The sequence below is a fragment of the Belonocnema kinseyi genome, chromosome 8, assembly GCF_010883055.1.
Source record: "Belonocnema kinseyi isolate 2016_QV_RU_SX_M_011 chromosome 8, B_treatae_v1, whole genome shotgun sequence".
Classification (NCBI taxonomy): domain Eukaryota; kingdom Metazoa; phylum Arthropoda; class Insecta; order Hymenoptera; family Cynipidae; genus Belonocnema; species Belonocnema kinseyi.
In genome coordinates this window covers 17,778,084-17,792,818 of record NC_046664.1, presented here as the reverse complement: position 1 = coordinate 17,792,818, position 14,735 = coordinate 17,778,084, and the positions used below count along the sequence as shown (strand labels likewise).

The window sequence follows — 14,735 nt, the reverse complement described above, 5'->3', positions numbered from 1 at the left end:
ATGTATCAGCCTTGGAGGAGATTATGTTGAGAAATAAAAAAAAAAAAATTCTTAAAAACGTTGTTTTTCTTGGTCAGGCCGGAAACTTATCAATCCACCCTCATATACTGCCTAGTGCTTGATTCGGTGTACCCGGATCGTCATATCACAGTTTTTAGTTATTTTTGCTGTTGAAATAATTTGAATTTTGAAAAATTTTTTGGAGAATACGTACAAAATGACCTAGTGCTTCATCCGGTATATCCTGGTCGAGTAGTTTTCATTATTCACAGAAGTAAAATTTTTTGTAAGTTCTCGTAGAATACGTATCATACTACTTGGTGCTCGATTCGGTGTATCCGGATCATCGACACACAATTTTTACTTATTTTGGCTGTTGCAACATTTTAAATTTTGAAAAAGTTCTCATAGAATATGTGATAAACCACCTGGAGTGCGACTCGTTGCATCCGGGTTATCGACTCAGCGTTGCAGTTATTTTTACTGTTAGCACAGTTTAAATATTCTAAAAGTTCTCGTAGATGACGTCTTCAACGACGTGGTGAACGATCCGATGCACCCGGGTGGTGATCTTACCATGTAGAGACATGTCGGCTATAGGCAAACGAAAGATTTTAATTTTTAGCTAAGGCTAATTGTCCCTATCACTGGGATGTTTTTTTGAGTATTTATTCATTTGTGTTTAGCGTCTCCTAAGCGTGGGAGACAGGCAAGAGCTAGACTTGCGCTATGCTACGATTGAGTCATGACCCATGCATTATTGATTGGATGATGTTCCTTTTCGAAAGTTTTGCAAAGTCCAATAAAAGAAATTATTTTCCACAAATCCTTTCTAAAAATTGGGAAAATGTAGCCGATTGTGTCCACCTTCAGAAATTTTGCAAAGTTCAATTCAAACCACATCACGTTCTATCGTGGGTGAGCATGGGAGAGGGGACATTAGCCATGCTTGACCGATTGTCCATAACCATGGGACGACTGTGGGTGAAAATTGACCCATATTGAGTCACGCTTACCTTACGCCGTCCCCATACTTAATCCATGTTTACCCTATTCTTAAACCACACTCACCCAACGCTTATGCCACTGTTGACCCATGGTTCACCTATTGAAACTTTTCCACGCGGGTGATTACTGTTTAAACACTGTTTATTGTTTTAGAAAAATTTTCAAGCACAAAATTTAAAAATTTTGTTTTTTGGGTTTGAGTACTATATACTTACTAATAATTAATCGCCTTTATATATAAGCTGTTCTTAGACATAGCCATACGGAAATATGTGGTCCTTTCAAGGTTAATTTTTACCAATCTGCACGGTATTTTCATATCGCCAGACATCCGAGTGGCAATGAAGTCAACACTAAAAAGTGCTATTTTTTGGCTACAAGTCTAAAACAATTGAGAGTTAGTTGATTTTCCATCGAAGAAAATATTAAATGATGACACAGTAATTTCTCTTGGAGCGTCTTAATCGAATACATGTGTAATAAAATAAGCCAATTCAAAGAATATTAATCATAAAAAGCTACATTTTAGAGACATAAATTTTGTATAAGCGGATTTTTTCACTATGATCTTTACCAGGTAGAAAGCATCGTGCATGTTTTTTGGTGCTTTGTCCTTCTTAATGAGCTTCTTTTGTATTGCCGCCAACATTGGATCCTAAAGGTAGAAACGTGACAATGACAAACCTGAATATTTTATTTTAACTTCAACTACTTGTTCAAATATTAGCTTTTAAAAATATATATTTTAACAAATATTTTTTATTTAAAATAAAAATTTCCACCTATCCCTCAAGGCATTTTAAATTACACAATCTCAAAAATATTTTGTACCGTGAACAGAAAAAGTAAATTGGCAATTTATTTTCGAAATAGATTATTTCTCAGGGTTAAGTGAGTCGACTTTTTTTATTGAGACATTTGTTTTTCTATTTTTCTACTACTCTAAGTAGAAACTGCTATTTGAATGCCGGCGGCAGTGCAAATGACCAAAGTTGTATAGTTCATTCTTTTTTCTCGAAAAAGTGAAGTTTATACCTGAACAACTTAATGTGAATAAAATTTTTAAAGGTGTAAAACGTTCATTTTACGTCTTAAGCCAGATTTTCACTATTCAAAATGGACGATCCAAAATAACGAAAGAAAAGATTGACAAATTTATACAGGTTTGTGAAAATCAGTAACCAGAAATTTGTTATCGCTTGTTACGAATCTGCTTTCAAATTTTCAACATTCAAAGTGGCTGATGATAAATTGCGGACTAAAAGTCTGAGAAAATGAGAATAAAATAGGTAGGCTTTTTTTTGGAAAATCATTGAAAATTTATAAATGTAAAAATCGGTACCTCGGTATTATTTGGGGCTCTGATTCCGAACCTTAGGACATATTTTCATAATTTGAAATGGCCGATTACATATGGTGGAAAAAACAAAATTGAAAAATTTATAAGTTTTGTAAAAATTGTTAATGTAAGCTGTTAGCTTTAGATTCAAGTGAATTGAAACTAATTAAGTTACTTTAAACGTTTTGGTACATAATGATGGCCCTCATCAGCCATTTTTATTAAATCTGTGGAAAGTACATAATATACTGCAAGAACCCCGATTTAAAATTGGAAGCGTTATTATTTGGTTGATATTTCAGTTGTGAAATTATAATAATTACTTAATTTTAAATTTAATTTCATTTTACTATTAACTATTGATCAATATTGCAGTATTTTAAAAACAATATTTTATTTTAACGAAGTACAATTGATAAAAAGCATATCAATGTAGTTGAAAAAATTGTTGTAATCCATTTTTTAACACATTTTAATTTAAAAAATTTTGTTTTTAATTTATCAGAAAACATTGTACCAGAGAAAAAATGTTAAGTAATTAATTTTTGTCTTAACTTGAATTTTTGTTCCTTTAAAAATCTTACAATAGATCAATACTAAATTTTAAAAAGCATTGTATAGTTGTCGAATATTATATAGTAGTCAAATATACTTTGAACAAATGTTTCTTTCCTTACTCTCTAAAATGTCATGACAACATTTTTAAACGTAGTAGTAAGAATACCAATTGTCAACAAACATTAAATTTAAACAATTATTAATTCAAATAATTTTTTCCTTCATTTCTCGTACACAAATTTTGCTTTGAAAAATATTTATGTTATCAAAAATGTTTCAATTTCAAAAGTATAATCATTCCAACAATAACAATCCAGTACAAAATTAATTTTCCAAAGAAACATTGTAGTTGCATGATAATTGTTTGATCATGCTTATAATTCAAGCATTGTTGCTAAAGAATTTGTGTAGATATGTATAAATTTGAGATTAAGAATACCTTTTTCAGTTAAATAATTATTCTATTGTTCTACGAAAATTCATTATTCCCCGCCTAGGATAACTCGATGAGAATATTTACAATGCAGCACAGTTTTTTGCATGTCTTTCTTTTAAATAATACTGAATTTCTTTTCTTAATTGGAGGTTTCGTGTGTGAAAATTAAATTTGTTCTTTTAAATCAGATTGCATTAGAAATGATCAAAACTGTTGTTTATTTGAATTTCTTTCAAGACAATCTCAAATTACAACTGATGCTTTAAATATTGTATTGTGACATCCTTTGGTAATACACAAATATTGACATTAGCAAAAAGCGCAGCCAAGTAATAATTAACACTGTTGTAAAATTACTAAATCAACAAAGAACTTTTTTCATTGAACAATTATTTTTTAAAAACTGTTTCTTCATCTATGTATATTTAATGAAAACCTTTATATTAAAAATTATACTTGTATCTTTTTTATACGGAAAATTACCAAATAAAATTACGTAAATATATAATAATTAAGGCGGAAAAAATAGTTTTATTATTATATTTTTAAATGCAAGCTTTCTTCAAATGGGTATTCTTACTACTGCGTTAAATAATTTGTCGTCACTTTTTCTTTGATAAGGAAAGAAAAATTGATTTAAAACATATTTGACTACATCACAATATTTGACAACTATACAAGGTATTTTACAAGTTAGCCTTGATACTATTGTAGTATTTTCAAAGAAATAAAAATTCGATTTCATAGATATAATTCATCATAATAACAGAAAAACTCATCGCTAAAAATTATTTCTCTGGTATACACAATTTCGTGGGAAGTTATTTTTTATACAGATTGTTTGAAAAATAACAAAAAATTTTAATTAAATCAAATAAAATGTAATAATTAAATATACATCACTTAAAAAATAAATTGTAACGATTTTTTTGGTTGGAATGTTTTCTGATCACTTAAAAAAAAAACAACTTCTTTAATAATTGTTGCCAGAAATTGGTTTATACCACATTATTGTCCTTTTTTTCATCAATTGTAATACGTTAAAAGAAAATAATATTGTATTAGTACTGCAAGATTGATGAACAGTTAATAAAATAAAATAAACATTTAAAATTAAGTAATTTTTATCATTTCAAAACTAAGATATTAACCAAAGAATAACGCTTCCAATTGTACAACTGTGTACCTAAAAGTCATTAGGGGAAGGTGGGGTCAGACGGTGCTCAAACTCTTTGACGCTAATTAAGTTGTAATCTGTAAGAACTTGCAGAAACAAATATTAATTAAAATTTTCTTTAATTTATAATTTTTAAGTTGCATATATTTTTTTGTAAATGAAGCGAACTAATTTTTAAGATCTCACAACTACCGCGACCGGCGACCGGCTACGCTGACAGTGACTGCGACTGTTTAAGTTGGCGAGTGTTCCGGTGTTCCATTCCGCCCTATTTAGCTTGTTGCATCTCGCCCCCCCCCCCCTCGATAATTTCATTTGAAATCCGTAATTTTCTTTTCTAAATAATTTATAAATAAATCTAATGCCAAGAACAAAACATTTAAACATCATTTTCTGAAATTCTTGTAAGAGAAAATGGGATAAGAACATTATTAGTACTTTATTTTCTCTCGAAAATCACACCATTCCTGAGTTCTGAAGTACTAAAAATTTGCACTTACTTTCTAATATAATTTACATATTATATCAATTCTTTTTGCACTTACCTCTACTTATTAGAATTATTTTTATTTAATAAATTAATATCAAACTTGAAGCATGAATATTTTTTCAGATATAGTAGCGTTCCATTTTACCCGCCTGTTTCGTCGCGCTCTACCTTCCTCTATGTAATTTTCACAGATTTAATTAACATCTTTATTGGTTGCAATTCACATGACCCTATAGCCAACAACTACATCGACCATTTCTACAACAATTTTTTTTGAGGCTCAATACAATCTTCCAGCGATTAATTAATTTATAAATATTTTTGAAAATCAGTACGCGGGTTTTTTCGGACATTGATAAAAAATCATATTTACAGATGGAAAATTAAAATTGGCTGATGTGAAATTGCGAACTAAATGTTTAAAAGGCTTATGAACGTTTCTAACAATCAGTATTGTGGAATTTTTTGCAACTCTGATTACGAACCTTATGTAACATTTTCGAAATTGTTTACACTCATTCCTGGTAAAATCACACGATTTTTCTTATAAAAAACTTTAACTATATATAGATAGACACACTTAAAAGACTATCTTTCTACATTGATCTTAATTACACTCACTATCAGGCGCTCATCATAAAAGTTAGGAGCATTAGTTGCTAGTTTGTAGGATTTGTCTTTCACATATTCTTCCAATGATTTGAAAGGTAAATTGTCCTGGAGTACAGTCAATTCACTTACAAAAGATGCCGAGTAAGTAGCAAAAATAAAAAATCCAAAAAGTATTGTTGAGTAATAAAATATTCGCAGAGGTAAAGCTTCCGGAAATTCTGCAGAGGAATAATAAAGTCCATTTTATTAATAAGAAGATCAAGCATTACATTCATTAGGTGATATTTATCTTCATAGTCTATATTTTCCTACCTGGTAATCCTTGTTGAAAGTAACATCCCCAAACATGTAGAAGGTTTTCCGAAATGGCACCGTGGTATAAGCCATTTTCTACTTTGAATCTCAAGAATGTTAGAAGAATTACAGTAACTATAAGAACCCCAATCAGAGCGCACCAAGTTTGGGAAGTAAATGGCTAACAATAAAAGCAATGAGTTTTGATAACTGATTTTTATTAAGTAATAAAGAGTAACCACTTATTTTTTGTTTAAATGGTACAGAGATTTTTCAGGAACTATTCTGAAAAATCAACCTATAAACTTACTCTAGACTAATTATTTATTCTAATAGAATAATATCGTGTACCTTTAAATAACCAGCCCACAAAATTCCTACTTTAGATGTTGGCTTTCTAATGTAAATGCATAAATCAATGTTTTGTAGAGGTACAGTTAAATCAGCGTAATGTAAAATTGTTGGATATGGCGGCAATACGTATCCTAAAATATCAATCTCATGACTTTGAATGAGCCCCATACCACCTGACCATCTCTTGCTGCTTGAGTTCCAAAACTCGCTGTGTACACTTTCTTTGATTTCAATATTCTTAGTCGTGAAATTTCCAGCGAATTTCAGGGCAAGAAATAATTCATCGAAATATTTGTCGTATTTCTCAGATATCTATTAACAAATGTAAGCATTTATTCAGTGTAATATTACCATATTTTTAAACCATACGTCGGTGGACTCAAACGAAAATATCTCTTATAAATGTGTGACCTGCTCTGGTACCAAAAATATAGATTTGGTTGTTTTAACGGCTTCAGTATGCTGAAGTGTTATAGCTTTAACTCAACTTGTTACTCGAAATGTTAATTTGTTGATACTAGACACATTTCTTCGTAGCCGGTCACATACATAAATTCGGGCTTTGAATATTCGAAAGAAATTAACAAGGGTGCTACAGAGTTTGGAAAAATTAGAAAACCTGGAATAGGTATTGTATTTCAAGCAAGAAACTGAAGAACTTGAAAGAGGCGTTAACAATTTTTTAAAGTCCTGAAAACCTGAAATTTGGCAAATTTAAACTTTAGAATCAAAAAAGTTTAGTCTATAGTTTTAAAATCAAAACAATGGCCTAATAACTCGTTATGTATGGTGTACACTTTTTCTAAAATCTTCTAAAGTAGCGTGTTTATTTCTGACATATTTTTAAGTACACCTTTAAAAGTTTGTAGATAGACAAACGTTTATTTGTCGGTCTGCTGGCCTTAAAAAATTTACTTGTTTACAATTCCATTTTTTAAAAGAATTTTCTTACAACTACGGCTTACAAAGTACTATCCATCCACACCTTATGCTCTCTCCCTTGGCATAATCCACACATAGTTTCCGTTATTCCTTGACTCTCTTATTCTCTCATCTCCCTCTGCTTTCTCTTTCTCCATGCCATTCTATTGAACCAACTCATATACCTTCCTACCTTCCTACCTTCCTTCCTCGTGCATTTTGCTAACTTCATTCATCTGCAATCCATTCCTTCTAAAATACCTTTCCCTTTCTACCTCCATCTTTGCACCACTACGTCTGTTCTCCTTCTCCCATTAACACTCCATAAGCAATTTACTTTCCCCCTCTTCCAAAAATTTCTTCTCATATTTACACGCTCGACTCCCTGTTATAATCCCTAAACTCGTTCTTGCTGTCTCCCTCCTGACAATATAGTTCGGCTCATTCCTTAACGACCCCAGTATCCACTTTACACATCTCTCCTGTACCCTATTTACCTTCTCACTTACCTTCCAACCCCACACCCCCACTCCGTAAAATAAGACACTCATTACTAGCGAATCAAACAATTTCGTCCTCCTTTCAAAATCTTCTGCGAACAATCTCTTCCCTTGCCCGCACCTGGCTTATCGCCACATTTTCCCTTCTCACTCTCTCTTTTATATGACCATCCACTTCCCCATTTCTTCGAAACAGGAAGCCCAGATACACAAACTCTTTCACCTCCTGTATCGCTGTTCCCTTTCACTTCCACTCCCCTCCAACATCTCTCCCACCTCCTTTCCTGAACACTATAACCTTCGACTTGTCCGCATTTAACTCTAACCTATTCTTGTCCAAGTAACGTCTCAACCGCTTCATCATGTCCTTTAAAGCCTTTTCGCTCTTTGACAACAGCACTATGTCATCTGCATATGCGAGAGATCATATCGTGACTCCTCCTACTCTAACTCCTCCTACTACTCCGGCCGCTAGCTCACTCTCCATATCCACGATTAAAATTGCAAAAAGCATTGGGCTAAGCGTGTCTCCTTGCCTCAACCGCCTATCCATCCAGAATCCCTCAGAGATTCCCTCCCCTCGTCTCACCCTATCTTTCGTCTCCTCATATACCTCCTTTACCCTCTCGATCAGGCCCCTCTTCCATTGGTTCCCACAACCCCCCCCCCTAACCGCTGATGGGAACGCGCTCTTTAGATCTACAAAAAACGCGTACACTTTGGCACCCTTTTTGGTTAATTCTCTATCCACCACGTGTTGCAAGACGCAAATATTGTCAGTAGTGCTTCTTCTCTCTCTCAAGCCCGACTGCATCTCCGGCAACATTCCTTTCCCCTCAACATCCTTTCGCAGCCTATCTGCTAACACCATCGCGTATATTTTGTGCGAAGTATTCATAAGCGTAATTCCTCTATAATTTTCCTGCCTCTCCCTATCCCCTTTCTTATACAGTGGTACGATCAACCTCTCTCTCCACCCTCTTGGGAATCCCTCCCCCTTCATACTTTTTTCACTACCCCCTTCAGCCTCTACCTTACCTCTTGTGTGCCAAACAGCCACGCTTCGTTCTCTACCCCATCAATCCCCGCTGCCTTCGATTTTTTCAACTTCCCTATCTGCATGTCTATCTCCTCGTGGTTCAGCTCCTCTTTAACTACCTCTTTGTTTCTTCTAATTCTCTCATCTCTCTTTATCTTCCACACGTCCCCTTCTGTCTTAACACTTCTCAACTCCTCTTCCAGCTCTTTTTCTTTTTCCTAAATACCTCCTTTTGCACACAACCTTTCACTTTCTCTTGTAGATCCTCCCATATTTCGTCCACGGACTTGCCCTTAAAGCTTACGTTGCCCAACTGCTCCTGATACTTCCCTATCGCCTCTCTCGTCCATGATCTACCTACCCGGCTCCCTTGCAACCCTAACCTCATTTTCCCTATATAGCCAAATCCCACTTAAGTACCGTTTATTCATTCAAATATACTGAAGTCATTGAGACATCATGAAAACAGGCGAAGTTGTACACTGAATGGATCGAGTTGTCCATGCCTCGTTAAATTATAAACAACATTTTTTTGATTCAAAGCACGCATCTTTAGCATGATTGCGAATGTGACGTTATAATAGACTAAAATCTGGACTGTGAGAATTTTAAAAACAATTATTTAAAACACTATTAAGGTAGGAAACTTAAGATTTCAGGTTTATCAAGGATATTTTAAATTTAGAGGATTTTAGGATCTTATATCTTATCCTGAAAACAGAATAAAGCTTGAAATATTTAATTGTTCAAGATCTTCTTATTTATTTCTGGAATTGGGACTTTCGTACTTTGTAGCAACTCTCTGAGAAGAAATATTTTTCCGAAATTACTTATCTTACCAAAAATCTTCCTATACGCAGAACTTTTCCATTGACACTATCATTATCGTTTTGCCTTAATTTCTGCGATTGAAGAACAAGTCCTCTTTCTGGTTCCCAAGTTACCCTTTCGTAAATTTCCAGTTGATTTTCATTAAAAGCGTACCATTCTCGAATGGCAATGTCTTCGTAGCATTTGACAAAGAATGAAACGCCTTCGCTCAGAAGGAATGGATTCCCAACTGGATTGGTGCATGTTGCGATCAAAGGAGATTCAAATGCTTTCACAAATAGGACCAGATTTATGTTTCCATAGAAACTTAAATCTTTTGATAAATTTCTCACTTTCTCCACGTCTCTTTCGCAATTGAGAAAAATTACGTTCATTGGCTGTTTATCGTTTTTTAAGCTTTTGATATATTTACTAGGCAAGAAGTTTTGTTCCAACTTTAAAGTAACTGTCATAATTCTCGATTTCGATAATAAGAATTGCATATTGAAAATAGTATTCATCTGAGAAAAATCTAAACAAATTAGGTTAAGATGAAAGTACAGAATTAATTATCCCATGATAATAACTAAAAGGAAATAAAAGTCGAAGAAAAACACTATTATTACTTAATTGAACCAATTTTGCAATGCATTGCTCCTTGTGTTTGAAAATTCTCTAAATTGTTTTTAAACATTATTGTAAAGAACAGTGCCATGCGTAAGGCGTAAAAAGTAACTCTTCAGTTATAAAGCAATACATCGCCTGAAAAGCGAAAATTTCGGGCATGCTTTACAACAAATAAATTAACATCTTAAATTCATGAATAACGTTTGGGGAATAAAATCAATCATTGTATAGGAGAGGATTACGTTGATGTTTTTATTTTTTACTGTTTATGTATTTTATCCATGAATAAATCATAGTTTTGTCCTCTTACTTTTCGTCCATCAGTCGAAGTTTGTTGGGATGGACTTTATAACTAGCCTCTCTACCCTATGGCAACTAACTTCTTAATTCGCACATGTCTTCTGCTCACAAAATGAATTTTTCGCATGAAATTGTGAGATTGGCGTACGCTTTGAACAATATATAATACAAACAATAAAATGGCCTCGGAATATACTGAAACTTTGATTGGCGAAAGGCATTATTCACTCAAAAGTGAGCCTAGCAGCTTCTCTCTTGGCGACGAGGCATACTAAGACCAACATGACGTCGCCGGTCGCTGCTCTCAACAGTTCAGTTCGCTGTCGCCAAGCAAGAGAAAAAGACCTATTATTTAATGAAATTACTCTCTTGGTTTATGTATTTAATTCATAAAAATAAAGAAGGTTTAACAATTTAGAATCATTTATTTGGTCGACCACATCCACCTGTCCCAGAACAATCACAGAACAGGCTTGAACTACGAGAAGCTCTCTTGGCCGCGCAACTTTTGCATACTACAGCGCAGCAATTGAATGTCACTTTAAAGGACTGTAATGCCTGGACAGACACACAAGTCGTTCTACATTGGTTGCGCTCGGATGAAACATTCGGCAATGAACTGGTCGACAATTACGTCGGTCACGTACAAGATTTAGTGCCCAAGGAGATGTGCGATTACGTGCCATTCGCTGAAGATCTAGTCGACATAGCCACCTGAGGCATCCATCCAACCTCGTCCAAAACCAGCTGTAGTGGCACGGCCTCGCATGGCTCACTGATCATCCTCACTCGTGGACGAATACCGCGAGAAAAAAACGCGGATTACTGATTAGAGCCAAGACGCCATTCGTTGGAGCGCTTGCAATTCTTTTCAACTCAAATCGTAGAGAAAGACATTTGAGAACAGTTTTTGAATTTGGTAAAATTGTTCAAAACAATAATTCGCTGCCGACGACTGCTCAAACGTTATGTTGCCTCTACGCCGAATCCATTGTTTCTACTGGCCGCAAAGGAAATCGACCGCTAGTTCTTAATTCAAGTGAGAACATCACAACAGAAAGACTTTCCACATGAAATAGAACTCATTAGGCAAGCAAGAGTTGCAGGTAAATCAAAAGTCAAAGCAAAGTTGCGCACCTGCATCATATTTTTGAGACTCTCTAAGCGGCCGATGATTCAACAATTGGCCTCATTGTCCCCACAAAGAGTCACGCCTGCTCGACCCTTTTCACGTACTGGCGTCGATTACGCCGGGCCATTTCAAATACACAAGTCCATGGGTAGGGGCGTAGCCACCTTTAAGACGTGTATCGCAGTATTTGTCTGTCTGGTGACGAAGGCCATTTACCTCGAATTAGTGGCTGATCTCACTACAGAAAGTTTTCTCGGTGCTCTAGCCCGATGTGTTGGACGTTTTGGGAAACCCACCGAGCTCTGGAGTGATAATTCAAAAACATTTCCTGGCGCTACTGTTGAATTGAGGCGGCTACTCAAAGAGGCTGAGATCGACTGAGGAGACGTAGTCGATTCGTTGGCTAAAGACGGAGTTAATTGGCTCTTCATTCCGCTCTCCACCCCCCACTTTGCGAGCCTATGGGAGGCAGGAGCCCAGTCCATGAAAATTCACTTGCGGAGGGTCGCTGGTTCCATGCAATTTACCTGCGAGGAGTTCTACAGCCTTCTCGTCGAAATCGAAATGATTCTGAATTGTCGACGCCTGACGCCTCTCTCGGGAGACCTAGAAGACCTCGACGTACTCAACCCTGCGAATTTCCTCGTCTGCAGCCCACTTACATCGATCCCACGGCCCAGCGGTGCAGAAGTTAACCTCGACCGCCTGTCTTATTGGGAGCTCGTTCAGGGACCACGCGACAAGTTTTGGATCAGGTGGAGCAGAGCGTATCTGAATACTTTGCAGCATCGCACCAAATAGCACTCTCCACAGCCCAACTTATCCAAGAGAGACGTGGTAATCTTACTGGACCCGTCTCTACTTCGGCCTAAAGGACAGTGGCCGCTAGGTAGAATCCTGGAGGTTTATCCAAGTACAGATGGTTTAGTGAGGGTGTCATCTGTCAAGACCGCCAGTGGCACATACACAAGAGAGATTTCAAAGTTAGCCAGAATTTGCCTCACGACTCTTCCTCCAGAATCTCCAAGATCACGCCTCTGACAGAGGGCGGCTCCTCACCGACCAACTTATCGTTCCTGGAACGAGGCGGGCGGGATTTTCGCGCAAAAGCGAGCCTAGCAGCTCCTCTCTCGGCGCCGAGGCATACTAAGACCACCATGACGTCGCTGGTTGCTGCTCTCAACAATTCAGTTCGCTGTCGCCAAGCAAGAGAAGAAGACCTATTATTAAATGAAATTACTTTCTTGGTTTATGTGTTCAATTCGGAAAAATAAAGAAGGTTCAACAATTTAGAAGCATTTATTTCGTCGACCACACCCACCTGTCCCAGAACAATCACAGAACAAACAGGCATGCACCCGGTGAAGGTGTAGGTCAAGTTTCAGACAATGAATGGAGACTGGGTGTTTAGAATCCTACAAGAGTGAATGATCTTTAGTTAAGAGAATTTCAAGAAACCATGAACTTAAGGAAACTAGATATTTCATATATGCTTGAGACAATGAAAGAGGGATGTAAGAATAGAAACATAAAAAAGAAACATTAAAAAATTAGAAACATAAAAAACATAAAAAGGCGGACTTGAATTAAGGTCAGGGACAAATAGCAAATCACATAATATTGCAAGAGTCAGTGTGATTATGAATGAGAGAGCAAGTCAGCATGTCAAGAAGCATTGATGGGTATCTTCTAGATTGCTGAGGGTTAGAATGAAAGTGGGAATCAGATGATTATTTGTTATAACATGCTAAGCTCCAATTGATAGAGATAGCAGTGAAGTTGGAGACGCCTTCTGGGGCCTTTTATATGATACTATCAGTACTTGCGATCATGGCGACAGAATCATTCTACTAGGAGATATGAACAGATGGATCGGTGTCCAACGTTAGGGAGCAGAAAGGGTTCTAGGTAATTTTGGGCATCCAAGGACAAATAATTACGGACAAAGATTAGTTAGCTTGTGCTTCGAAAACGACTTGTTTATTTAAAATATTTGTCTAATGCATAAAATAACCAACATGTACATTGGGTGTAGAGGAGATAGACGCAGTTTAATCGACTTTATTGTTGCAGATAAAAGACTAAGAGAACTAGTAAAAGATACAAGGGTCATGAGGGATTCTGAATGCAATACTGATAAATCGTATTGTTAGGATTGCAATTGAAGTGTGTGGTACTGTGGTTGTAGGAAGAATGTCTGGTGATGCGTGGTGGATTGATAAAATCTCAGCAGCCGCAAAGAAAAGAGAAAAACGTGAGACAGAAAGTTGAACGTCACAGGCTTTAGCGATCAGGAAAGAGATATACTTTGCAGTGGTTAAAGATACAAAAAGAGGAAAGTTAAGTTACTAGTCCAGGAAAGTAAAAATAAAGGCAGAACAGAAGAAGAGAAAAAATGCAAAATAACCTGCAAGGAAGCAAGCAACTGTTTTATAAATGAACATTGAATAATATGAAGGGATGTAGAAGTACAGACTTAGACAGCATGAGCAATAAAAAGGGCGAAATGCTACAAGATAGAGATGAGGTACTAAACGCTTTCACAGACTTTTTCAAGAAATTATTAAAAGGTGAAGCTATACGGCATCACAACTCCGATGTAAAACGTGGTGTGTTAGAAAAACCAATTGAGAAAGTATATGCATCTCAAGTTAGGGATATAATGAGGAACTTGAAAAAGGTATAATATTAATGGTACTGAAGGTGTAGTATAGACAGTATTAATGCTGCAATGCCTAAATACAGTGGCGACTACATGCCACGATAAAAAATGCAGGTATAATAATAATAATAATAATATATTAAGCATTAAATTATATCTACTCTTAATTCCCGTTTCCCGATCGTCATTTCATGCCTTGATATGATAGATTATAAATGCAACACTATTGAACGCGTCGATTGATTTGCTTTTCTAAATGTTATTTCTCATTTTGAAAGAACAGTTTCTGTTATCATTACATTTCCCTATTTAATGCAATTAATATAATTTTGTATTTAAGTTTTTTATTTTATACTGCAGACTTAATTTTAACATTGAAGTATTAGCAACTGTTTTTTATAATAATGTTTCTAATTTATTCCATTCAGTGAATTTTAGTTTCTTCTATTTCAGTTTAATGTGCTAATGAAAAACAT

The 14,735-nt window shown here is 35.5% G+C and overlaps 1 protein-coding gene across 1 annotated transcript in view; it reads right to left on the bottom strand.

Annotated features, from left to right (window-relative positions):
- LOC117178398 (probable glutamate receptor) overlaps positions 1-10,011 on the bottom strand; it is a 12,981-nt gene extending 2,970 nt beyond the window's left edge. The window contains exons 1-4 of the mRNA XM_033369826.1: positions 9,568-10,011; positions 6,266-6,580; positions 5,933-6,095; positions 5,630-5,838 (exon numbers count right to left, since the gene is read on the bottom strand). Coding sequence (XP_033225717.1) covers positions 5,630-5,838; positions 5,933-6,095; positions 6,266-6,580; positions 9,568-10,011 — 1,131 coding nt within the window. The remainder of the gene's footprint in view (positions 1-5,629; positions 5,839-5,932; positions 6,096-6,265; positions 6,581-9,567) is intronic.
- Positions 10,012-14,735: the final 4,724 nt, after the last annotated feature.